A 24,892-nucleotide genomic window follows, 5' to 3' on the forward strand; every position below is an offset into this window, starting at 1 on the left:
CTATCTATCTATCTATCTATCTATCTATCTATCTATCTATCTATCTAATCTATCATCTATTGCTACCCTTGGTACTTCCTCAAATGCCTCATCATGATGTGATATTTAATTTCCACAATGTTCTTAGAATAAAATCATATGATTACATTGAAGCACTGTAGGTTTTGGAATACTATATTCTTTTTTTTTTTTTGCCTTTTTTTTGGAGGGCAATTGGGGTTAAGTAACTTGCCCAAGGTTACACAGCTGAAATACTATATTCTATAGATAGAGCAAGAGAGGTTATGATCAACAGTAACTTACCTAACAAAGTTAAGTATAATCCTGAATGAAAAAAAAAGGCATGAAAGAAACTCAAAGATTTTAAGGTTTTTGTGACAAACCCCCCAGAAGTTAGGGGAAAATCTGACATATAACATCCAGGAGAAATATAAAGTAAACATTAAAGACCAATTATAAGGGTCTCCATAAGGTCAAATTGTTTACTTTATATATGTAAAAATATTAGGAGGACTCTTATAATTGTCATCATTATTTGGGTAGTTTGAAAGAAATGCTTGGGCTGAGCTTAATACAATGGAGTGATTCTTTAAAAAGTAAAACTGTAGGGAGAAATAAAAAGGAGTAATTATCTCATACAAATGAGGCATAAAAGGAAAAATTGATACAGAAGAAGCTAGTTGGGGGGGGTGTTGTGCTGGAACCTTACTCTCATCAGGACTAGGTTAAAGAGGGGAAAACGTATATATCTAGGAGGGTATAAAAGTCATCTGAATTCAGAAAGAAACAAGAGGACAAGGGCATAGGGTTTGGAAGAGGATAAGGGAGACACTCGTAGAGGGGTGTATAGGTTAAGGAATAGGAGGGCAAGGTAGCAGGTAGAAGTAATGCAGAGGAGTGAGGAAGGATAAGGTGAATAGAGTGAAAAGGAGGAAAATACACAAGCAATTGTAGCTTAGAATATGAATGGGACAAATTTACCTATAAAACAGAAAAGGACAAGGGCAGGTAGGTGGTGCTGTGAATAGAGCACCTGCCCTGGAGTCAGGAAGACCTGAGTTCAAATGTAGCCTAAGACACGTGACACACTTACTAGCCATGTAATTTTGGGCAATTCAGATTAAAAATCTGAATTCATCAATATGTTGCTTTCAGGAAAAACTATAAAAATGAGGGATACACACATAGATAAAATAAAGGGTTGGAGTAGAATATAATAAAATACATGATCATACTTGACATGATACTTGTCAAAACAGACACAGGAACTATATAAACATAAACATATAACACTTTTTATACAAATAAACTAGATCTAAAGAATTGAAGTAATATTTATTATTCCTGCATAGTTAAAGCCAATGTAATTTTTTTAATGAAAATTTTACCTAACTAATCTATTTAATGTCATCCCAGTTAAATTACTAAAAAATATTTTACTGAGTTAGAAAAAATAATAACAAAGTTCATTCAGAAGAACAAGGAAGGTCAGGAACTTCAAAGAAACCAGGGGAAAAATATGTAAAGGAATGAGACTTAGTAGTATCAGACCTTAAACTGTAAGGCAAGAACATTGTTAAAATGTAAAAAAGAATAATCTCAATTATTTTAAATTAAAATTGTCTTGTATAAATAAAATCTATGTAAATAAGAATATAAGGAATGCAGAAAATAAAGAAAAGAAATTTCTTCGATAATCTCTAAGATAGAATGTAACTGTATTGGAATATGGCTGTGGTGTTGGAAATGATGAGCTGGTTGATTTAGAAAAATATGGAAAGACTTGGGCTTATGAAGGAAGATGCTCTCCACCTTCAGAGAAACAGATGATAGGAGGAAATAAGCATGGTACAGTCTTACATATATGTGTATGAGTGTATGTGTGTGTATATATATGTATGTATGTTTAGAGATATTTACACATATGTATATGCATCCATGTTTAATTGTAGCCTTCTTTAGGGTGGTGGAGGAGGGAGGGGAAAAAAAATTAAAAAGTGCACAGCAGAGAACAAAAGAAAACCAACAAGGAAGCAAAGAAAAGCTGGGCAGCTTTGAAAACAAAGGGTAGTATTTATTATATAGGTTTCATGAAGTGGAAATTTATTGTTTTATGTTGAATTGTCCCTTATGATCTGCTGTGGCAACAGGACACGTTGTCTACATGGCAATGCTTTTTTGTTCTTCTTCTTTTGCATTTAAATTTAACATTTAAAACAATTACCAAAAAAAAAAACAAAACCCTCAACAGCTTTACAGAGGCCCATCAGAGAGTCAGATTAAATTCTTCAATTTTTTGCAAAGAAGGAATATTCCCATCCTTGGTGGGAATGATGATGAGGAGGAGCCCCTGAATTTCATTATCTGGTTCAGAATACAAGCTCAGGAAGAGCTTAAAAGCGTGAAAGCTAGAAAAAAGGCTTTGAAGGTAGAGAACTAAAATCTGTACCTAATGTCCAAGAAGCAGCCCAATGTGGGGGATGCTTATCAACTTGTTTGTTGCACTGTTATATTTTCCAGCCACAGAAATTCTCCAAGACCTTCAGATTATCTGTGTTGTTATTATGATCTGTGTCAGTGGAGAGAACACACATACCAAGAAAATCATATTCTTGAAATATTGAAGAAAGGTACAAACAGGGTCTGTATGTCTGGAGGTGTGTGTAGGGGGGTAAACTCTGAGGGTTTTTCAAGACCACATGCAATCTTAACAAACTGGAAAAAAATGTATTGGTAATATAAATATGGTACTCCCTGAATTATTTAAATAGTTAAATTAAACAAGATTAGAAGAACTTTGAATGTATTTCTGAGATATTTAGGCATAGAAAACTTTGCTTCTGGCACTTACTTAAGCTAGGGTACATTTATCTGGATTATCTGGAGTCGGTGTCAATGATTTCATGTTTTCTCATATTTGGGCAAGTCCCATTGGCTAATTTGTTATTAGTTGATTTACTGGTTTCATGTAATTCTAAGCAAGGAGTCTGACTCAGTAAAAAGCTGCTTAATGATGGCAGTACTCCAACTTTTCACTTAGTAGATTGAGAGAGAGCATATTGTGACTTGGTGAACTTACTCCTTCAATTAATGATGCTACATGAAGAGCAGTGAATGGGGTCAGCTGCTTTGACAACCACAGTGTTTCTATAGCAAAGGGCAGATCCAATTTTCCAAATAATCATAATCAAATGGAAATTCCACTATAAAGCAATAAGTTAACACCAATTTCTTCATTAATACTGAATCATATTCTCCAATAAATCCATACTCCAGTGCCTCATGGTGGTGTGAGGTGACTCTGAACAACGAAATGGAAGTTCTAGAAGGTTCTATTCAGCTAAAATACTTTTGCTTTGGGAGGAGATGATGTTATATATCATATAAAGACCAACATAGTTATATTTGGAGAGGCTAATCAGAGGAGTCACCAAATGAAGATTTTGTTTTCCCCAAGCAAACAACTTAGGAAGCATTTCTATACACAGAAAGATTATCAATGAGATAAAAGATGAGAGAAGACACACTATTGAAATTATGGATCTGTGAAATACTATGATAATGAACAGAATTTTAATCCCTATGTTTCCCACAATTCAACATTTCCCAAGCATCAAATAGTAAGAATTATAGTAGTATCAACATGATTTGTGATCTTGTAAATTTTAAATAAGTACAGGTTCAATGGCAACTCATAATTTTATTTATTTATTTTTTGCACTTAATAGTATTTTTTTTCAATTACATGTAATGATATTCTCAACATTCATTTTTGTAAGGTTTTTATTTCCAAATTTTTCTCCCTCCCCATTTTCCTCCTTCCTTAAGAGAGCAAGCAGTCTGATATAGGTTATATATGTACAATCATGTTAAACATATTTCCTTATTGTTGTTTGTCCTTCCTTCTTGAAGAGGACCATGATATCAGGAAGATGATGACTTGACAGTAAATTGGATTGAAGTGAGAGAAGGCTGTGTAAGGTCACCAACCTCACTTTCTCCTCTGGAACCATCTGGGTCCAGTGGCACGATATAGATCAGGATGACTGGCGATAACCCCAGATGCAGTGGGAGACCTTGGCCTTTTTAGACTAAGGTCTGAGTCCTCACTAATTAAGGCTAGTTAAGAAATGAGCCAAGGAATGGCACCTTTGGCCTAATAAAAAAAAATCAGTCTGGGAGGGGAAGACTTCAGGGTTTCTGGCCAAAGCAGAAACAATTACTATTCACTCTAAGCCATCAGGACCCAAACAATGGTGATTGAGTGGTGCTTAGACTAGGACCTATTGTTGACCAATCAATAAGAGCCAGAGTAAATTGGGTTTAAGGTGTAGTCTTTAAGAAAGAAATCTAACCACTAAACCCCAAGATATCTTGCTAGGTTTCAGTCATCAAAATTTACATTCCTTTGGGTAGAGCATATAGGTGTTCTTGAAATAGAAGACCATGAGGAGGAGAAACCCCTAAATTTTGTTATCTGGCTCAGAATGCAAGCTCAGGCAGAGCTTGAAAGTTTGAAAGCCTACAGAGCTACAAAGACTTTAAAACCAGACCACTGCTAGATGTATCCTTGTGTACTGAGGGGTCTTGGGTCCAATTTATTGGTATTTGCTAGCCATTCTAATAAATTCATCATGCTTGGAATTTTGTGCCTCAGTTTCTCTTTACTGCATATTTTTATCATGACAATTGTCGAGAGAGCCAGGAGACTGGTGAGGGTCTCCAGCAATCATTTCTGAAGAAGAATTCTTCTCAAAAGACTATCTTGCAGGTTGAATTTCACTTATCAGTTCTTTTCTCAGAGTCAAGGTGAGTTCCTTAATGGGAGAGCCTTGTTAATAGAACAGTAAAGTATCTAGGGCACCTAGACAGTTATCATACAAGTAAAATTAAAGTTGATAAAATGGCCTTAAAAATCAATTGTGAACAGTAGACTTTTAGCAAAATTTTCAGAGAAACTACAAATTAATAAAGAAAAGAGGTGGAGTGAATAAAAAAATGTGATAAAACTTCCTCTTTATAGTGGCAGCTGACCAAAACAAGACAGCTCTTTAGCTCTAAACCTCTTATTTCTTCTATGCGGAGGATGACCACAGTAAAATAACTTTTTGGCTGATAAAACAATTAGCTACTTAAATTTATTATGTTTAATTGGTTTTTCTAAATCGACTCAATCATAAAGGAAGAAGGTGTTCTAGGAATGCTCACATTCTGGTCTTTACCTGGGACAGGTGTGGGAATATCCCACTAGTCATTGCCTCTTTTGTGAGGGTCCCACTACATGGTAACTTGTGGCAACCTCCCAAAATTAGCCTCCCTGAGTCACTTATGATCACTGCTGCTGTTTCCCATTTAATGTCCCTTAATGGGTAACAATGGGAGCAGATAATAAAGTTCCCCTGGCACCCCTCTGGGAAAATTGCTTAAATCCTAAATTTGAGGCAATGACCAAGGCACACACCATTAAATTAAGTAAACTTTGGTCCAAAATTGCTGGAAATTCAGCTGAACTATTTTGGCCTAAATGTGTCACTTTTGGATATTGCAGCAATAGAGAATCTAAGAATGTCCATTGAACAATCTCACCCAAAATAAATGAACTATGTTTACGTTTGGCATTGGGCAATCCTGTCTGATGGGACATGCCCACGGCTCCTTAAAGGACCAATTCTGACTATTCTGTTCTGACTGTTCTCTTCTCTCTGCTTTTCCATGACACGCTTCTTCCGCTACCGTAAGAGGGACAAGAGGGACAGCTGCTGGTAATTTTTCTTTCCAAGAAAGATTTATACCTAATGTCACCCAGCCCAGAAATATAATACCCTTCAGATGCTATTTTGTTATACCAGAAATTGCCCAATATGAAGGAAGAGATAAAGAAAAGAAACTTAGGGGGCAGCCAGGTGGCTCAGTGAGTAAGAGCACCGGCCCCAGTGTCTGGATGACCTGGGGATCAAATCCGGGCTCAGATCCTTAGCACCACACCCAGAAATAACTGGCTGTGTAACCTTGAGCAAGTTACTTAACCCCAATTGCTTTAAAAAAAAGAGAAAAGAAATTTAGGAAGAAACCTCAGGCAATCTTAGTCACTGCATAAATACTTCCGGCTCCTTTTTGAAGCTTGCCAGTTAACCTCAGGGAATGGGAATATCTTCATTGCCAGAGTGAGGAGGCATTTTGCTAGAGATTGCAGAAAGAAAAACTGGGACTTACAGAATTAAAAAAAAATGAGATGCTGGGTGCAGCTAAACAGAAATTTATAGCATGAGAACATGAGGGTTAGCCAGCTGTCTTATCTGTGCTTTGTGCTGATCTGTGCTAGCAAGTATTTTCCAAGTTTTTTGTTTTGTTCCATATCCTAATAAATGAATCTTTCCCCCCCCTCACCCAATCCCCACCCTCTTTGGTCTGATTAGCTAAGGGAAAAAAATAATGTAAAAAGTGAAACTTTCGAAAGTCTTCAGAAAATACAAGTGTCTCTTTTCTCTCTATAGTTCCTACTCTAGGCAAGTTGGAGATTGCAGAGATGAAAGATACAAGCACTAGTGACTCAATTTGTGATTAAAAAGTAATTTCTCTACTGAAAATTTCTAAATTGTGATATGAATGTTTTTATGAGTACCTCTAACTGCTCAAGTCTCACTTACATAGTAAGAGCAGTCAATTTTACTTTTTGATACACAGATCAATACCCAAACAGCTTTAGTTTGTCATTCTCTAAATATGAAGGGTTTTTTTTTGGTAGAATTAATTTTAATTTTAGTGTAAATTCTTTAAAAGTTATACTAAAATCTTGGACCTAAAGGGGATGACAAATGTACTACAGAATGAATGTTATTTTTTTTTTCTGATTAAAAGACAGAACAGTAAAATTTTAGACCACCTTCAGTTTCCTCCTCCAAAAGAGTAAAAGTAAATAACATTAGGATTTATTTACCCCTTTGTAGCTAACTGTTTTTGAACAACTAAGCAAGCCCTGTTATCAGCCCCTACATCGGGACTCCCAGATAATATTTCTGGAAATAATGAAAAGGAAAATTGTACAGGAGCATTCATACTCAAAGAAAGGTAAATTCCAAAGAGATCCCAGTTTCCAGATTGACCTCAAAGAGAGAAAAAAAATGTTTTAAAGTCAAGAAGCAATTGAAAAGTATATAAAATTTAATGTTCTTCTGTAAAGGCTATGATAAGTTAGGGTAAGAGTTACTGAGAACAGACTTTAACGAGAACATAGCATTATAGAATTAAAATGAATATATGCTCACCTAATATCAGGGGTGCTAAGGTTACAAAGATCAAATTAAAATGAATATATGGCTTCTAAATGCCATATAATATTGAACTCTAGAGAGGGTAAAGAAGTTTCAAATTATTTTTTCCTTCTTATTCTTAACTTCAAATTATTTTTTAAATTAATTTCTTTTCTTAAGGATATCTTCCTTCATACTCTTATAAGTCTTTCCTCATTCTGTATATTCTCAGCTTTTATTTTATGATTTACTTGCATGTCAATGGTATCACCTACTTGATGTCATGGTTCTTTTCAAGAATGAAGGACAAACAACAAGATCTGAGAGTAGAAAAGGAGCCACCCTGGAGACCAAACTGGAACTGGCCAGTTGGGCAACAGGGTTTTCTTTCTTTTCTTTCCTCTTCCTTTCTTTCTTTTCCCTTCCTTCCTTCCTTCCTTCCTCTCTTTCTTTCTTTTTCATTGTGTAGATACCATTATAGAACCCAAAAGATTTATTTAGAAGCAGTTAGTGAGGTGGTTAGAAAGTTGAACCTAAAGTCAGAAAGACCAGAGTTCAAATATGACCTTAGACATTTACTAGCTTTGTGACTTTGAGCAAGTCACTTAATTTCTGTCTGCCTCAGTCTTTTCATATAAAAATGAGGATAAGAATCGTTCCTCCTAAGGTTGTTGTGAGGATAAAAAAAAGACAATTGTTTGCACATCATTGAACACAGTACCTGGAACATAGGCACATAAAGAATGTTTGTTTCCTTTGTTTCTTCCTTCCATTTGAGGGATCTGAGAAATGTGCAGACCTTCCAGTCTTCTTCAATGGTGACAATGTGTTACATTCATGGAACAATTTACTGGGCCAATATAGTATAAAATATAAATTCATTTATAACTGGCATTCTTTTTGACTACTTCAAGACACTCAGGGCTAAGACTTGCAATTAAAGATTAAACAGATTAAAGAGACTTTTCTCTTTTAGATTCCTCATGTTTGCATTGTGTCCTGGAAGCCTTTGAGATTTTGGGGGATTAATTGTACCTTTTGTAATCCTGTAAATAGAATAGAGTAAGAGTCCTGAGTTAGGTTAAAGGAATGCTTAAATTAAAAGATGCTTATCTTAGGGAAGAAAAGGCTTAGCGTTTGTGTACTTGGTTTATTCCAGGAGTAGGAAGGTTGCACTGTGAAGGAAGCATTTGGATTTGATTTGGGAGAATAGGAGCTGTGGGTAGAAGCTGCAGATAAGAAAGTTTTATCTCAATGGAAAGAATGATTTCTTAATGATTAGAGCTGTCCCAGAGTGAATTTAAGAATTGAGCTTCCCATCAATGGAGATTTTCCAAGTGAAAGGTAAAGAAAAACAAGCTGGAAATATCATAATCTGAATTCCAAATCAGGCATGCATTACAATTAGATTGAATGGATGAAGACTGGATGTGGAGTCAGGAAGAACTGAAACTCTTCTGCCTGTGTTTCCTGATCTGTATAATGAAGATAATTATCCAAGTTTTTGTGAGGTTAAAATTAGAACCTATAATTATTACTTGTCCAATTATTTATTCAAATAATAATTTTATTAGTTATATATTATAATGATAATGAGCCTATCCTACATATTTGTTTAGGCTTTTCTTAGTTTAATTATTTTAAGCAAAAACACCATTTATTGGAGCCTTGGTTTCCTCATCTACAAATTGCAGATATCAAAATTTGCATTACTTCCCTAAATCATTGAATTGTTGTTGTACAAGTCTTGAGGCCCCAATCTGTGCTGTTTTACTTTTGTATCCTTACATCCTAACGTGATGTCTTTTTTGCTTTCTGGAGGGCAATTGGGGTTAAATGACTTGGCCAAAGTCACACAGCTAGTGTGTTAAGTGTCTGAGGCAGAATTTGAACTCAGGTTCTACTGAGGTGCTCTATTCACTGCGCCTTTTAGTTGCCCCCCCCCCCAACATGATGTCTTATAGAGAGTAGGTGACTGATAAATGTTGAATTTATAGAATAAAATTATATAATTTACATAAAATGGTTTCACAATCATAAAATATTTGACAAATATAAGATGCTATTTTATAGTAACTAGGTTTTTATTATTTTTATCCCCTTCAATATATTAAGAAGGTTTGATTTTTCATTTATTAGTAATTTGCAGCAATCTCTCACATAATTATTTCAGGTTATTAGTATTAATATTAATCTAAATGAAAAGAATAAAATTAGGGGAGGCAGTGTGATTCAGCAGAATGAATTCCAAACTTTCCAAGAGAGCACCAAAATTAAAATCCCACTTATATTTCTTATTATCTGTGAGTAGCCCTTGGACAAATCACTTAAAAGCTTTGAGACTTTGTTTCATCATCTTCATAAGGAGGTGAAAAATCTCTTCAAAAACTAAATCTTTTTGAAGAGGTTACCCATAAAAAGGGTTAGGGTTGCTCTAGAGACCCCAAAATAGCAACACGCCAGGTCCTGACGAATGAATTCGAATCAAGGCTTCTCTCAGCCAAAGAAAAGTAAAGTTTTTTAAAAGTTCGCTTGTATTAGACACAGAGTTAAGTCTGTGTTAGGTCATATACAGAAGGTTGTGGGAGGAATCCAAGGGTGGTCTAGAGGAGGAGTTTGGGGAAGGTCTTCAGGAGGAGGAGTTAATGAGGTCAAGGAGTGATTAAGGCTGGGAAGCTGCAGGAGGCTACCTGGAGACTACAGACAATGGTGGGCTAGGCCAGTTCAAGGGTGGATTAATATTTTGATAGGGTCAAGGGTGAAAAGTCTAGTAACAGAGGTTTGGGCCCAGCCACAATGTAAGGCTTATGGCCTCATGCAAATGCTTCATCAAATGGGACAATTTAATCAGAGTCCAAGGGGGTTCCCAGAGCCTGTACCTCAAAGATTCAAGGAGAGCTCAAAGGGACTCCCAGAGCCCATACCTCATCACTTTTATCCTAGCATCATATATTTTTTTTAATTTTGCTTTTTGGAGTGGGGGAAGGCAGGGCAGTTGGGGTTAAAGTGACTTGCCTAAGGTCACACAGCTAGTAAGTGTTAAATGTCTGAGGCCACATTTGAACTCAGCTCCTCCTGACTCCAGGGCCAGTGCTTTACTCACTGCACCACTTAGGTGCCCCCACATGAAGATTTTTAATTATAATAAATATATATAATATATATTTATAAAATTATATTAAAATTATTATCATATAATATTATATATAATAAATATATATAATGTAATAAATATAACAATATATTATAATTATTAAAATGAGCAGTGGGAAGAATATAGGAGAGTTTGGATTATCATAAGAGATTGTTTCAGAATTTTTCTCTAAAGTTTGAACTTAAAGCATCTGGACACTGCTAAATTCTACCTATTAGAATTGATCATAAGTATAATTGCAAAATTTGGCATCATGTGACCAAAAGTATGCCTACAGGTTTAGTACAAGCAAATGTCAAACAGAAATTTTCTGTATAATCATTTAATGTCTTATTTATACAATAAAGCTGTTGTTTTAAAATGTTTTGGTTTTTGTTAATCCTCTTGTTCTATGTTCCAGACTCTGTTATACTTTCCTGGGGGTAAAATTCTGGTTGAATCCCAGAACAACATTATTTTGTATGGCTAGCAAGTCATCTATTTTATACTTCGTTAAAGACATTTGTTGTATTAATTGGTATGTGATCTGGTCTGTGTTTGGTAAGGTGGATGGGGTGATACTGAAATTTAAAGATTTGCACTTGAACTTTTTGTAAATTATTAATGTTAATATTATTACTAAGTTTTAATGTTTGTTGAGGTTTATTCTCTTGACATTTCAATTATTGGTAAGCAAACTCATTTCCAAAGTACTAATAAGTTCACATAAACCTAAGAAGTTTTGTACAGGGAGTTTCATCTTCTACCCTACTCCCCACCCTTCTGCTTCCCCCCTCTTAAGACTAGAAAACTAAATATTAGCCTTCATTCTTGGTTTGTTTTGATGAAGCATTCACCCAGGGCACATAGAACCAGGCTCTAAGTCAGGGGATCTGGGTTATAATAACAGCTCTGACACTCATCACCTCTGTGATCCTGGGAAAATCGTTTTGCTCATTATGCCTGAGTTATAGAATCAGGGAGTAAATGATCTCTGATATTTCTTTAGTTTTAAATCTGTGATCCTATGAATTCAGTCACTCTTAATAGGCTTAGACAACAAGACCTTGTGCTCCTCAAAGATAGAAACTTCATATGGGAAATCACAACAGTAGGAAAATGTAGGTGTTTGCAGGAAACAGAGGATGGGCAAGGGTGTTGATGTTAAGTAAAAGAAATGCTTATTACTCCTGCTTAGAGCAGAACAGGTTCCCCACTCCCAGACCAGAGCCTCCCAATAATTTCATCATGATGTACAAGTCGACTTTGAAGACCCATCAGGGTTGGTATCCAAAGCAGCTGCCAACTACCTTCTGTCTTGCTCACAATTTGTAGGGGTGGTACAATGGGAATGAGTGCTGGCTTTGGAGCAAGAGGACCCAGGTTTAAGGTCCAGCTTTGCTATTTGTCACATTTGTGACAAACTATTTAACCCATCTTCCCTATTTCTCAAACTATAAAAGGAGGAGGATGAAGTAGATAACTTTTGAAATTCCTTTCAACTCCCTAGTTATGATACTCTGGGTTCCCGTAGAGAATGTAAATTTGATCACTTGAACTGTCAGCACTTTCCTTGATATTACCCTTCACATTATTCAATATAGCAATCATAAGACCTAAGTGAAATTAAAAAAACAACCACCACCACCACACTTCCTTCATGAGGAAAAGTTCAGGGACCTGTGCCTTAGACTTAAAAATAAAATACAAGACTAATTCAACACAAAATATGTCTTATATTACATGAAATTGAAACCCCCATAATGGAGATCTGCTCTTAAAATATCCACATGTACACAGTGTTATGTAAAATTGTTTTAATTAAACTAATACTGAAACTACAATTACGTAGAGTGGTTATTGCTTTATTGGATATGCTGTTTCCAAAGACAAAGAAGACTTAACTGTCACTGAGCAGAGTAAGTTGAGCTGGTAAGTTAACGTGTGCAGTAAATTTCAATTAATCATTAATAGAAAGAAAAAGTAAAAACATAAAATGTTCCTTAATGGCTTAAACTCTGCAAGAATCATTTACCAAGCAAAACTCATCATTGTTCTAATGCTTGAGAGATCGTGAGTTAATTTCAGGTAGAACAGATTGATCATGTTTACATGAGAGTAAGAAGGCATATGGCACACTCTAGATACAGTTTTTGGATGCTGCTAAGGTCAGGAGAAAATGGCAGCTGTAACATCTTTCATGATTTAGGGTTAGAGTTGCTCAGTTATCGAAGACAGAGAGCACCATCTCCTGTGCTATTCTTAGGAGTTCTTCTCAGAAATCTTCACCGTGACAGTCTTGACTTCAGTGTATTCATGGAGACCATATTCTCCCCTAGAGGGAAAAAGCAATCCAAAATTGCATTTGAGATATTGCTATCCATATACTACATAATCTATGTTTCAGTATGAATTTGGACCTGTTCATTAGGATAGGTAAAACACAAGGTAGGGGAATGGCTGGAAAGCAGTCCTGCTTCTGACTCATGCTAGTTATGTGACAGTGGGTAAGGAATAATATCTAAGTGCCTCAAGTCTCAAAGAATATAAATTAATGAGGTCCTGATCTGAATCAGTAGAAGATATCTCTACGTTGGGAATTACCCATATTCACAAAATCCCCATCTATGGACCTTCCACAAATCCTTAGGATTAATTAATCATTCTATCTTCTCAGAAACATCAAGAATATAAGCAATAATTATTTAGAGGCACTTTCTATACTAATGATTCATGCTCTCCTATCAAATCATATAAAAAGTTATGGCCTTTTGGGTGCCCAGCTACATGGTTTTAGAAATTGGAAGTTTCAACACTAATGTTCATATTATAGTTAAGTAATACAGGCATTACTTCATCAGACACAAGGCTGAGATTCTAGGAAACATTTCCAAAGTGAAGCTCAGGGGAATGTCTAGCTACATAAGTAAGTGGAAGGGAATGGAGGTTAAGGAGAGGAGTGAAGTAACAAGACAGTGCAGAGGACTATGGGAGGGGACAGGGATACAAATGCAGAGAGAAGACGGTTCAATTATGTGCAGTTTTAATGGGAAAAGGGGGCCTGCCTCCCTGCTTATCCTCTAAGAGCTCTGAGCCTGTTCTATATCTTAGAGCCCACATCCCATCTCCAAACTCCTGAAGAGGTGCAGGCTGGCAGCCAGTGAGTCAGGGAGTATGGGGATATTTATAACATGGGAAGAGTCAATATCCTTTTCTTTCCCAACTGGCATTTAGTGCAAAGTTCTAGCCATCCTTTCCTAGTTATTTCTCTAGGGGACTGAGATTCCAAAACACAAATGAATATGTTTATCTTGTTGGCTGGCATGAAACGAAAAGCCTTTTGCTTCTAAAACTTGGCTGTGTCGACACACATGCACACAAACATGTTCTGAAACCAAACAAGGTTTAAAATCACCTTATGACAGGTTCTGTTACATGCAAAAGAGCAGAAGACAAAAACCCAACTTTTTCTTTAGAACTGAATTCAGTTTTCCTCCCTGGCTCCCTCCAAAACACAATTAAACATATTTTATGTGGACACATCCATAACTTCCCACAAAGACCCTAGCATCGGTCTGAATCTACTCTCATTTAATGGCTCACCACTAACACTGAAAGACTTTGTACCCATTCTAAGAACTTATTTGCTATGTTTAGATTAGTGAAAGAATAGGGCTAAGTAATCCTTTGGACTTTCCTCCTCTCCTGTACTTTGCAATCTAGCCCAACTGATCTTCTCACTCTCCCTCAAACCCAACTCTCCACCTTCAGTCTTCTTAACTTTTCACTGGCTGTCTCATTTGCCTGGAATGCAATCACTCCTTACTTATGCTTCCTAGAGTCACTTTCTTCCCTTTAAGATGCAATTCATGTACCTTTTACATGGAACCCATTCTGATTCATCCAATAACTTCTTAGGTGTTCTAAACACACTTAATGTAAGACATTCTAAGTTGTTTTTTCCTTTTCTTTTTTTTTTTGAGGGGGGAATGTAGGGCAATTGGGGTTGAGTGTCTTGCCCAAGATCACACAGCTAGTAAGTGTTAAGTATCTGAGGCTAAATTTGAACTCAGGTCCTCCTGACTCCAGGGCTGGTGCTCTATTCACTGTGCCACCTAGCAGCCCCTTTTTTTCTTTTCTTAATAATGGGAGCTCATCTAATTACAACCCTGCTTGTATTTAGAGTCTTTTCATGCTATTCTTATACCTTTTTTGACGACAGCCTAGACAGTAGAACTAATACACATGGGTTGAAATAGAGTGGGATTTTTTTGTTTGTTTAAATAAAATAATGTGTGAATATTTGGGATCTTAAACCTCAACTGACCAACTGTCCTTTTTCAAGTTAGAAAGTCATGAAGCTATCCAGCTCTCTTCTGGTATTTTCCAAAAAATAATGTGCCAGTTAAACATCACAAACTTAGCTCCTGTGGGAATTTAGCCAACACTGGTGTATGTAGCTTGAGCCAAAAATCTCAAAAGAGACTTCTTTCTCTCTGAGTTCTTATGGAAGACCTTACTGAAAGTTACTTTTTAGTTAACATAAAGAGATTCCTGGGTTGGAATGCTTTGTACTTTTTATCTCTGTTATTTGATTTCATTGTGCCTTGTCATTGTGAATTAGCCAAATGGTGCAACTAATATTTCTGAAATGATTAGTCTATCATGTCCTAGTGTTTAGTGGCCTGGCCTTATTTACCATTTAATTTTCAGGATTTTGAGTCTTCTCATGTGTGATGAACTTAAAATCCCATCATTTCAGAACTGGAGGGGACCACAGAGTTTATCTAGTCCAATCCCTTCATTGTTAAGATATAGAAATGAACATTTACAGTAAAAGCTATACCACTCTGCTATTTTATGACTATTCAATTCACCCCAAGGTCCAATTTGGAGAGTATACAATACTCACAATCACCTCCAATAGACTGGCAATTAATTGACAATAACCCCCAAAAGAAGAACCAAGACTTGGGGTAGATAATGTAAGAGAGAAAGTGGGAGAAGGAAAAATAGGGAAACATTCAGAAGCAATTTTTTACAAATACATGTATTTCAAATGTCAGGAAAACTCTGCTTCTGATGGAGCATAGGTTTTGTGATAAGTTACATTGGCACAGTGAATGATCAAATCCTTCAGTGGATAATAACACACAGTAGGCACAATATTTGTAATAGAGACATGCAATTTCCAAAAACTATTGTCTTCTCTGTGCTTTGCTGAAATGGTACATCCAATGACAATTTCCTCAGAATGGTTTGGGGTTATTTGATGTAGGTGATTAAGGGTATTAATGTCTGAATTCCCAGATTGCATTTAGCAATGTGTGGACCAAAATAATGAATTACAATATACTCTAAGGCATAGTTTTAATTTTTGTTTTTGAAATCTAAGGGAGTGTTTTTCTTTTTACCCATGCATTTCTAACACCTAGCACCTGGTAATTGCTTCACAAATGCTTCTTCAATTGATCTGAATTAGAGTAGTATGCATTCACCAGGGATTTGACATGCACAAGTGAGTCCAATATATTTGGCTTTCATTAAGTCATTTTAAATGGAAATTAAATATTTACTTGGGAATTATATGGTCTAACTTTAATAATATATGAGACTCATATACTGCATAGATCAAGATACCAAAGTCCATAACAGTTATGTGACTTATATAAGGCCATATAGATTGGCAAAAGATCTTAAGTAGATCCTGTTTCCCCATTCAATATATTTTCCTTTACATCTCTATGCCTCTCTACTTTTATGGGCAAATAAACTTTATCTTAACTGTAGTTTTGGAAGTTAGTCTGTGCTATTTCTTAAGAGATATTAAGAACTAGTGAATAGAGTGTCAGAATTGAAATCAGGAAGTCCTGAGTTCAAATTCTGTCTTTAACACATAGTGACCAAAGTCTAGTCACATAGCTTCTTAGTTATAAAGGAAGAGCTAATCTGCGGCACAGAATGGTGTTTTTATTCCTGGAGTTCCATCCACTGATATGGGCCCAACCCTTCCCACATCTCCAAATATTACTCTTTATTTTACCCACTTTTAAAAGAGGATATATCTCTCATCCCAACAAGTCTGTAATCTCCACAAAAGACATGATATTTTTCATCCTAACTTAGTGTTGTTACTGAGTTAACCTTTGTAATTAAGATATTAAGGTTATAGACTTAAAATCTGATTCATGAAGCTATCAGGAAACTGGGGAAAAATCCATTTCAATATTCTGTTCCTAAAATAGGCAGCTACATGAAGCTTGATCACATATGATTTGCATGACATAACGTGCCAGTTTTTTTTTCACCATGACAATATTTTTGTATGGATAAAATTATTTCTGAGAAGTTAAAAACTGAATAAGTTTAGATCTAAGATTTCAAAATGATATAGTGAATGATTTCTTTTGAAAGTTGTCCAACATGGTTTCAGAAAGAAGTAAAAGGTATGTAACTGATGGTTCATCAAAAACTATTTTGATGATGGGGCGGCCAGGTAGCACAGAGAGTAAGAGCACCCGCTCCAGTGTTGGAATGACCTGGAGATCTAATCCCATGCTCAGACACTTAGCAACCACCCAGAAACACCTGGCCGTGTAACCTTGAGCAAGTTACTTAACCCCAATTGCTTAGGGGAGGCCAGGTGGCTCAGTGAGTAAGAGCACCCGCTCCAGTGTCGGGATGACCTGAATCAAATCCGGGCTCAGATACTCAACACCACATCCAGAAATAACTGGTCATGTAACCTTGAGCAAGTTACTTAACCCCAATTGCTTAAAAAAAACAAAACAAAACTATTTTGATGCAAGTTAGAACAGCAATACAGGGAATTTTCAAAAATCAAATTTCCTTTTGGATGGTTAGACCTTAAAGGTTCATTTACATGATTTGAAAATCTGAACTCAAATATAATCAAAGTTCTCCTACATAACCTGGGAACATGTTGCTATGAGAAGGTAACAGAGTCCCTATGTATTTTTTAAAAATGGCAAAATTAATACATTTTTATTATAGTGATGAGTTTGTAAAGAAAAATAACTTGTGTAATTTTTAAATGAATATAATTCCTTTGAAAGACTGGGCTCCTCTTGGGAATGCAAAGTTATAAGACAACTCCGAAAGACTCATGTTGGAAAGAGATACACACATCCAGAAAAAGAACTACAGAATCTGAATGCAGATTGAAGCAAACTGCCTGCTCTCTCTTTTGTGTTTTGTTTCATTCCTTCTTCATCGTTCACTCCATTGGTTATAATGCTTCTTTGCTACTTGACTAATGCTTAATGTGAAGGTATTTATAGAACCAGTATCAGATTGCATGCCTCCATGGGGGAGGAGAGGAAAGGGGAGAAAATTTGGAACTCCAGGGATTGTGGAACTGAATGTTGTAAACCAAAAGTAAATAAATAAATTTTTTTGTTGTTGTTTCTTTTCCTTTTTCTTTTTTGACTTTTTGAAGGGCAATTGGGGTTAAGTAACTTGCCCAAGGTTACACGGCTAGTTTTTGTTGCGTGTGTGTTAAATGTCTGAGGCCGGAACCGAACTCAGGTCCTCCTGACTCTGAGGCCGGCGCTTTACTCACTGTGCCACCTCGCTGCCCAGTAAATAAATAAATTAAAAAAAATGTGTATAGTTAAATTTTGACTCCTATCTTTTGTTTAGAAAAGATTCGTGTGTGTATGTGTATCTCTGTGTATGTATGTGTGCAAATGTAAGTATTTGCATATTCTTTTTTGTACTAATTTGTAGAACCCGAGATTCAATGAGCTATTTGGGCTAACAGGTTCCTAATAAAGAGGAAAGATGGCACTTAATAAAATAGAGATTCTAAATTTATTCCTGAGCACACAGGAAACATCAACTAATACCATGAAGACAAATCTTAAATAACACATATAGATATGCCACATAAAATGCCAAAAGGTCTTACTTACAATTCTCTCCCATTTCCAGACATCTTGAATCCACCAAAAGGAGACTGAGGAGAAAGCATATTATAGCAATTCACCCTGCAAAGACAAAGAGTTTTTACACTAACATTTTAATTCAATTCAATCAGCAATTATTTAGTACCTACTATGTACGAGCTTAATTTGATTTGATTTTTTTGGAAGGGAAGGGAGGAAAGGAAAGGAAAGTGAATAGGCATTTATTAAAGACTTACTATGTGTCAGGCATTGTGTGCTAAGTGCTTAACAAATATTATCTCCTTTGATTTTTGGATCAGATCTGTAATTTCATTGGGATACAGAACTCCCAGTGGAAAAAAAACAAGTTTCTCTGCCATAGCAGATCTACATTTGTTCTGCAACTTACAGTCCTAAAATGCTCCAGGATGTTAAGTGACTAAACGACTTGTCCAGAATTATGGCCACTATGAGGCAGAGGCAGGCCTTGAACCAAGGTCTTCAAGATTTTGAGCATCTCTTTATTTTCTAAGACAAACTACCTCTCTACAAGGTTCATGGTAGGCAATTAATGCAAGATTTTCTAGGTTTAGATGAACTAAAAAGATGAAAGCATTTAACTCTTCAGTTACTAACTCTAAAGTAAATTATATGCTACAACAGCATTGTCATCTGACCAATGAAGGTATTCCCTCTACTAGAAGAGAACATACCCCATGCCATCATTTCACAGCCTGTGTGACTCTCAAGAAGCCAGAAGTACTTATATTTTTATTACATTTTAAAGGATAACATCACAAAAGAGTCCTTACCATTTATAAGCCATGCCATGAAAACTTAAACAATATTTACTGATGTTATTAATATAGCAAGTAAATGAGGTAGTTACCCATACTTAATATTTCATACCTCTCACATGAGTATGTGGACACCTACTTATTCTCTTGACTATCTCACTCACTTTAACTTGCTCTCTTACTAAAGGGTCTAGGTCAGGGGTGGAGAACCTGGGATTTATTCTGGGAAGTTTGGATTCAGTCAAAGGGCTGTACTTGAGAACCTAGAGGGCCACATGTGGCTTTGAGACCACAGGTTCTGTACTCCTGGTCTAGGTTCTCACCAAAAGGGACTGTCAAATGTGGGTATATTAAAGTTTTTGCACCCACTGACACATTTTCATTTGAATAAACCAGTCACTTGTAATGATGACTTTTAAGTTTTAAATAAAACCATTTACTTAAAATAAGGTAAAAGGAATAACAATGATGCCAGAGGGACTAATATATTAAAGCAAATGCATAAGAAACATTACAATCTACAAATAATAATAAATAGCATTTATATTACACTATGTGCCAGGTACTGTCCTAAGCACTTTATAATTATATCATTTGATCAATTTGTTCATAATAATCCTGGGGGGTAAGTAAACTGAGGTAAATAGAGTTTAAGTCACACAGGGTCACATAGCTAGTAAATATATGAAGCTACATTTGAACTCAGGTCTTTCTGACTCTAGGCTCAGTACTCTATCCACTGAACAACCTAGATCAATATCCCATTAAAACATTGTCTCTTTTGAGGGTAGAATGGGCACATACTTAAAAAAAAAATACCATCAAGACCATGTATGACTTAGGAAAATCCATGTTCTTTAGGTAACTCATAATTCTAGGCCTATAGATTTTAGTGTTCTCTTTCTTTCTCAGGAAAGTTCCTAGAACATAATTTGTATGTTTAATTCTAGAATTTAGCATGGTTCTTTGCACAAAATAACTGCTTAACAGAAACCCATTTCCATGCCTTGCCTTGCAATCTTTAGTGAGGGCCCATGGCATGAAAGACTTGGCTGGAAAAAAGCCAAAAATAGCTAGTTGGTTCAAGGAACCATATACAAAAAAGGCTATGCATGGCACCTTAAATTTTTGGTATTATTAACTTATTTAATCAGGGACTCAAGAGATGGGGATAGCTGATATTCATGTCACATTGCTTCATATGGAAGGCATACAACAGGCCCTGTTATCATGGATGTGCTTGATCATTTTAAGTTTGTCATCACAATAAGCACAAGAGGGGAAAAGTGTTCAATTCTATATTTGTGCACAATGTTTAAGAGTCAAGTTACTTTAGTCCAGAAACAAATGTTCAGTTGTAGGAAATGTAAATGTGTTCAAAATGAAGATGTTGATGAATTTTTTCTTAAGGACCCCTTTCTAAATATAGGAAACATATCAATCTTTGCCAGAGTAATTATCCAAGAGACATTTGATAATGGAATCATGGATTTTAGCACTTTTAGGGATCCTGGATTTCATCTAGTACAACCCCTTATTTTATAGACTAGGCAATTATAGCTCAGAAAACAAGCAGAGAAAGTCTCCATCCCAGTAGCCTACCTAGTTTGAAAGAGGAAAAAAATACTGTTTTCCAAATGTCCAAGTTTTTTTTCTTACTGTGATTTGAGACGTGATAGAATTTCCTAAAAGGTGACATCAACAAGGTTTGACTTACCAGACTGTTCCAGCTTGAAGGGCAGAGGAAACTGTGATGGCTTTATCAAGGTCTCTGGTGAAAATGCCCGCTGCTAAGCCATAGTGGGTATTGTTGGCCCTCTTGATTACTTCATCAAGAGTTTTAAATTTCATGATTTGTTGGACTGGTCCAAAAATCTGCCCCATAGAAAGAAGGAAAGAAACAGGTGGAAAAAATGAAAAAGAGGAAAAGTAGATGAAGTGAGAAACCACACAAATATGAATCAAATCAAGTTGGCCGCTTTTTCTTGTTGTTGTGTAGACAGTTTGTTTTGGTTTGTTCATTCAAAGTTTGGGGTATGACTTGAAGCTTGGCAAGTTTTTAGGAATGGATGTTTTCCGACAATGACATATGAAATCACTTTGGAGTAAACTGGCCCCCATACTCATGTGTCAGAATTCTGTCTATGGCAAGTAATTTGTATCAGTGCTTCAAGATCAGAGACTGGTTTTAGATTTCTCTTTGTATTCCTAGTGACTAGGATAGTACCTTGCACATAGCAGGCATCTGATCAATGCTTGATGAACAAATGTCTTAATAGAAAAGAGGTCAGGAGGCCCCACAGAACAGTGGAGAGAATGCCAGAATCAGAATCGAGGGACATGGGCTCTCACGTTGGCTCTGCTTCTTACTACTTATTTCACATTGCTCAAATCACTTTGCCTTTTTTCAGTCTCAGTTTACTTATCTGTAAAATGAGGGGGATTAGAATAGACAGCTTTCAAAGCCTCTTCAAGTTTTGAATGTATGACTCTATATTTAAAACTAACTGCATTTATATCAGAAGACAAATTATTTCAGGTGAGGATTTTTTTTTCTTTTTGGAGGGGGGAAGGCAGGGCAGTTGGGGTTAAGTGACTTGCCCAAGGTCACACAGCTAGTAAATGTTAAGTATCTGAAGTCAGATTTGAGCTCAGGTCCTCCTGACACCAGGGCCAGTGCTCTATTCACTGTACCACCTAGCTGCCCCCACATGAGGATTTTTTAAACTTCTCATTCCTACTTCTAATTTTTGAAAAAAAAAATTGCATAAATATCCCAAGTGTCTTTGTGTGATTTTAAGCTGCTTTCAAAATTTAAAACTGTACCAAGATTTGGGAGACAACAGACAGCAAGAACAAGCATTAGAAAATAACACTGGAGGGGCGGCCAAGTAGCACAGTGAGTAAGAGCACAGGCTCCAGTGTCAGGATGACCTGGAGATCGAATCTCGGGCTCAGACACTTAGCACCCACCCAGAAACACCTGGCCGTGTAACCTCGAGCAAGTTACTTAACCCCGATTGCTTAAAAAAAAAAAAGAGAAAGAAACACTGGCCTTCTGGAAGAAGATATTAATTTTCATCAGCATGTGAAGTAATTTAACTATAAATATTCCATCAGACTGAGCATGTTTTATGACCTGGTCTCTAGCCTATAACAAAACCTGTAGCAAGGAGTCACTTGATTAGTTTTGAACTAGGTTGGAGGAAAGCATTTTAATAAAACCAAGGAGTGATTTGATTGTTCAGAACTCAGCTCCACTCTTCCATCTCCTGTGGTCTATGAGTGAATGCATGACCCAATCAGAAGGAATCATATCTTTTGTTTATGAGTAGAATGATCCTGGGCAAATCACATCATCTCTCTGGGTTTCCATTCTTTTCACCCTAAAGTTATGAAGTGTCCCTAGATGATTTTTAAGGTAGTTTCTAGCTCTAAATCCTAATAGTACAATCATCCTACCCTAGCATGGGTATCCCTCTGTTTCCTACTTGTGGTTTCAGAGTTAGGGAAGGAGTTCACAAACCATGGACTTAGAATGGTTTTTAAAAAATACAGATATTACACATCAAGATATAGGTGCGAACGTAATCAACAAATGCTCATAATCTAAAAATGCTTGAGGATTTCCAAATGTTTGCAGAAATCACTCTAGGCTGCTTCTGAAGAAGTAAAAAGTCATTTGTTCTAGCAATGAACAGAATAAATATTTAAGTATTTGTAATCAGCTCCAGGTTTTGGGTTTTCCTTGACCCTTTTCTTCCAGGCATCCTATAACAATTCTGAAGCACTGTCTTGTATATTTCCCCTTTCTGCTTTGCTAGAGTCAAGCAATGGGAACATATAGTACAGAAAGAAGTGGATTGAGACAGGGAAACTATTAAAATATTTGTGCAATTTGTGTAATGCCTTTAATTATGGTTGGTACTTATTTTCCATAACCTGACTTGCTGAAGCTTGAGTGTATGTTTCCATTTACCTCCTCCAGTTTATTATGAAAGGAGCTGGACAGCATGAACTTAATTCCCCCTTCTTTCCTGGGCTAACTCTAGTGAACGGACTTACTTGTGCCACATGTTGTCTACTTGCTGTGAAACCTATCCCCGTGCCATTGTCTGAAATGCCTTATGCCTGGATGTCCTGGGAAAATAGTTTACTCTTATAGTGGGCATTCTCACCAAATCCCACTATGGCTAAGAAGAATTTGTTGTATGAATACCTTGATTCTTGGTAATTGTGAAATCTGTCTAGGGCAAGGGTGTGTCTCAGGCAAGAAAGAGTCACAAGGATTTTGAAGACTTTTCACTGTTGCTGGTTTCCTTGCTCTAGTCTTAACTCCTTGGCCTCTAAAGGACCACTTCACATGGTTTTCTCATCACCTTCAACCCACTGAAAATATGGACTCCAACCCTGGGTGCCAGGGCTTTGAGAGATGAAGTCTTATTTTCCTAGAGCTTAGGTCTCCATGACATTCCCCAGTTGTCTCCTTACCACAACACTATTTTATGATCATCTCTACTCAACTGGAAATTTGGACTCAACTCTTGGTTACACTGACTGTGAGAAGTGAGATTTTGACCTAACTTACTGAAGCCTAGGCCTTCATGCCACTTCCTGTCTCCTGGCCATGACCCCAAATAACTATTGCAGCCCCCCACAGAAGCACACTCTTAACATCCCTTAATACACAGTCCTTTCTCACTAGAATGTAAATTTCTTGAGTGCAAGGACAGCGCTGTTTGCATTTCTGTCCTCAGTATTTAACTCAGTGCCTGGTGCTTAGTAAATGTTTAATAAAAACATTTATTGTCCTTGCTCTCTGTCCTCCTAATCAGAACTTTGTTGTCTCAAGCATACATGGATGGGCTGATTGTGGAGATGTCTCCACTTCTTCAGTCTCCAGCATACCCCTAAAGGAAATTAATTAGTATTAGCTACTCTACTCTAGGGCTGAGGAGCAATAGTGCTAGTATATTATCTTTTAATGAGATTCTTGGGTTCAAATATGGTGGCTTTTTTTTTCTCTGCCATACATAAAGATATTAAGAACAGGAGAGGAGTCAGAGTAGTTCGGTGGAAATAGCATTCACTGGCTCTGGAGTCAAAAGATATGGGTTCAAACCTCCACCTACTGCTGGCTATTTGTGTGATCTTGGGCAAGTCATTTGCCCTCTCAAGTCTCAGATTCTTTTTCATCTAGAAACTAATGGGGTACGCAAATGTCTTCTGGGGTCTCTTCCAACTCTAGGTTTATGTGCTTATGACCCTAAGAGTATGATCTAAAAATTAAGAGAATGAAAAAAATAAGTCTGTGGGAAAGGGGAGAAGCAAATGGGGTGTTCATGGCCTAAAAAAAGAGAACACTAGGGACTAACTCCAAGGATATGTAACTATGTTCTGAGAGGAATGATCACTAGTAACCAATGATTTGGGGAGATTCAGAGTTGTTTTTTTCTAACGTCCTTATTTCAAGGTTCAGTCTCTGAAGACACTGCTTATAATGACATTGAATTAACTTTCTCCTCCATCTTGTTCAGAACCCACCCAACCTTACAAGGAATTTAATGGAAGGTAGAGAAAACCATTGCGCTCTACACAGGTATGGAAGGGGGTAACTTCTTTGATTAGATTTCCCTAGGATAGCCAATTTAGAAGTAAATAACATAATCAAAGTAACATTCCGGGCGCCCCCCCCCTTCATTAGAATAAATCTAACTCTCATTCTAATACTCATTCTCTCTCACAAATTGTTAACCACCTGTCATTGTAATATTCATTCTCTCTCACTAATTATAAGCCAATCAG

General features: G+C 36.5%; 1 protein-coding gene across 1 annotated transcript in view; it reads right to left on the minus strand.

The window, feature by feature from the left end:
* Positions 1 to 12,185: 12,185 nt before the first annotated feature.
* LOC138158550 (aldehyde dehydrogenase 1A1-like) overlaps positions 12,186 to 24,892 on the minus strand; it is a 45,731-nt gene continuing 33,024 nt past the window's right edge. Inside the window, exons 11-13 of the mRNA XM_069084599.1 lie at positions 20,805 to 20,962; positions 18,318 to 18,392; positions 12,186 to 12,718 (exon numbers count right to left, since the gene is read on the minus strand). Coding sequence (XP_068940700.1) covers positions 12,646 to 12,718; positions 18,318 to 18,392; positions 20,805 to 20,962 — 306 coding nt within the window. The 3' untranslated portion in view covers positions 12,186 to 12,645. The remainder of the gene's footprint in view (positions 12,719 to 18,317; positions 18,393 to 20,804; positions 20,963 to 24,892) is intronic.

Source organism: Petaurus breviceps, unplaced genomic scaffold (genome assembly GCF_028583685.1).
Source record: "Petaurus breviceps papuanus isolate PSGF00001 unplaced genomic scaffold, PetGlider_PUasm1.0 175, whole genome shotgun sequence".
NCBI lineage: Eukaryota > Metazoa > Chordata > Mammalia > Diprotodontia > Petauridae > Petaurus > Petaurus breviceps.